The following is a 1,510-nucleotide window of genomic DNA, read 5'->3' as shown; positions in this document are numbered from 1 at the left end:
CTTAACATAAAACTTTTTTGTCGTTGTCACGTCCCGGAACCAGAAACATGTACAGGTCGTTCCGGGCCGGACGGTTTTAGATGTGGGACGGGAGCGATGGAAAGATGTCGGCGGCGTTGCTCCAGATGTCATGTCGGTACCGGGGCATGTTCGCGGTCAGGGCCGCCGGCATCAGGACGTTGATACCCGGACTGGTCCCGGAGCAGTTCCGAGCCTTCTCGGTCCGGAAGGATCCGGATCTGGAGGAGAACCCGTTCTACGGGAAGTACCAGGACAAGATCCAGAAGCTGCGCAGGTCTGACCCAGCAGCAGCAAGCGTCCGAATCCTCCTTACAGATTCACCCATTTTAGAAATTATCGCGTTTTTTACAATGTAAACTAAAGTCTGTGATTCTTCTGAAGATTTTATTTAAAGTTTTACTATCAGCTGATAAATTCGGCGTTAATTAAATTATATAAATTAACATATTTATTTTAACTCATATATCTTTCCTCTGTGAGTAGCGCTTGATGAAAAATGTACATAGAAAACAACAGAAGAAATTTCACCAATAAGCTTGAATTTTGTGCCGAATTTATTTTATGATCTCAGACTTCAGGATTGTGGTTTTGGAATTGTATAATTATATTTATGCTTTTATATATTTTTAAGTTTGACCTTACTTTGTTAGATAATTCTTCAGTAGAAACCTGTAGTTAAAGAAATCATGTTAATTATAAGAATAAGTCTCGTCACCACTGAGTGAGGATGTTCAGCAGGAAACCGATCGGTTTGTTTGATGCGTCACTGATGTTCGACCTCACCGTTTTCAGCTCCAAACCGCAGGAGTACAAGGAGCGCCTGGAGAAGCGGCATGAGGCCAGGAAGGAGGTGCTGGGCAACTCGAAGCAGGAGGAGTTCGTGCGGCTCATGGAGCAGCAGGTGGAGGATCAGAGCTCCAAAACGTTTAACGTGTCGTTCAGTTTGAACTGAAAACTGATTTCTGTTGTTTCCAGTTGGAGAACAGAGACCAGACGTCTGCAGCTGCTGGAGCTTCTGCAGGTTTCACCAAGAACAAGGTGAGCCGAACCACGYCGCAGAGAAAACACCCAAACAGCTCTGTTTCTGTCAGCTTTAACAATTTATTTATTAAAAGTCCGTGTTCGTCCGTCCTTCATTCAGACTCTCGGTTCCATCCTGAACCTGGACCTGATCCAGGACAAGACGGGCGAGGAGATCTCAGAGGTGAGGAGTCAAAGCTGCTCAGATCCCAGAGAGGCCGTAAATAAACCTGCAGGAAGTTAAAGATTATTTTACAAACTTTCTTCTTTCCCCAAAAAGAAGGAAACAATCATAAGTTGTGTTTCCATTGACCATGAAAATGTGCAAATTAGAATTTCAAAAATAAATTTGCTCAATGGAAACACGTCAATTTCGGAAAAAATTACGTTTTTTGAGAAAACGTTTTTGCGCTAGGATGAGGTGGTTTTTCGGCCGTATCGAAATTGGTGTTTTTCACAAAACTGCAAT

General features: G+C 43.3%; 1 protein-coding gene across 1 annotated transcript in view; it reads left to right on the top strand.

Annotated features, from left to right (window-relative positions):
• Window positions 1–63: 63 nt before the first annotated feature.
• The window catches only part of atpaf1 (ATP synthase mitochondrial F1 complex assembly factor 1), a gene marked incomplete in the record, with an annotated part of 9,001 nt that continues 7,554 nt past the window's right edge, over window positions 64–1,510 (top strand). Inside the window, 4 exon segments of the mRNA XM_014028943.1 lie at window positions 64–295; window positions 814–922; window positions 997–1,059; window positions 1,163–1,225. Coding sequence (XP_013884397.1) covers window positions 81–295; window positions 814–922; window positions 997–1,059; window positions 1,163–1,225 — 450 coding nt within the window.

This window comes from Austrofundulus limnaeus, unplaced genomic scaffold (assembly GCF_001266775.1).
Source record: "Austrofundulus limnaeus strain Quisiro unplaced genomic scaffold, Austrofundulus_limnaeus-1.0 Scaffold832, whole genome shotgun sequence".
Taxonomy (NCBI): Eukaryota; Metazoa; Chordata; class Actinopteri; order Cyprinodontiformes; family Rivulidae; genus Austrofundulus; species Austrofundulus limnaeus.
This window is presented reverse-complemented; position numbering and strand designations above follow the sequence as displayed.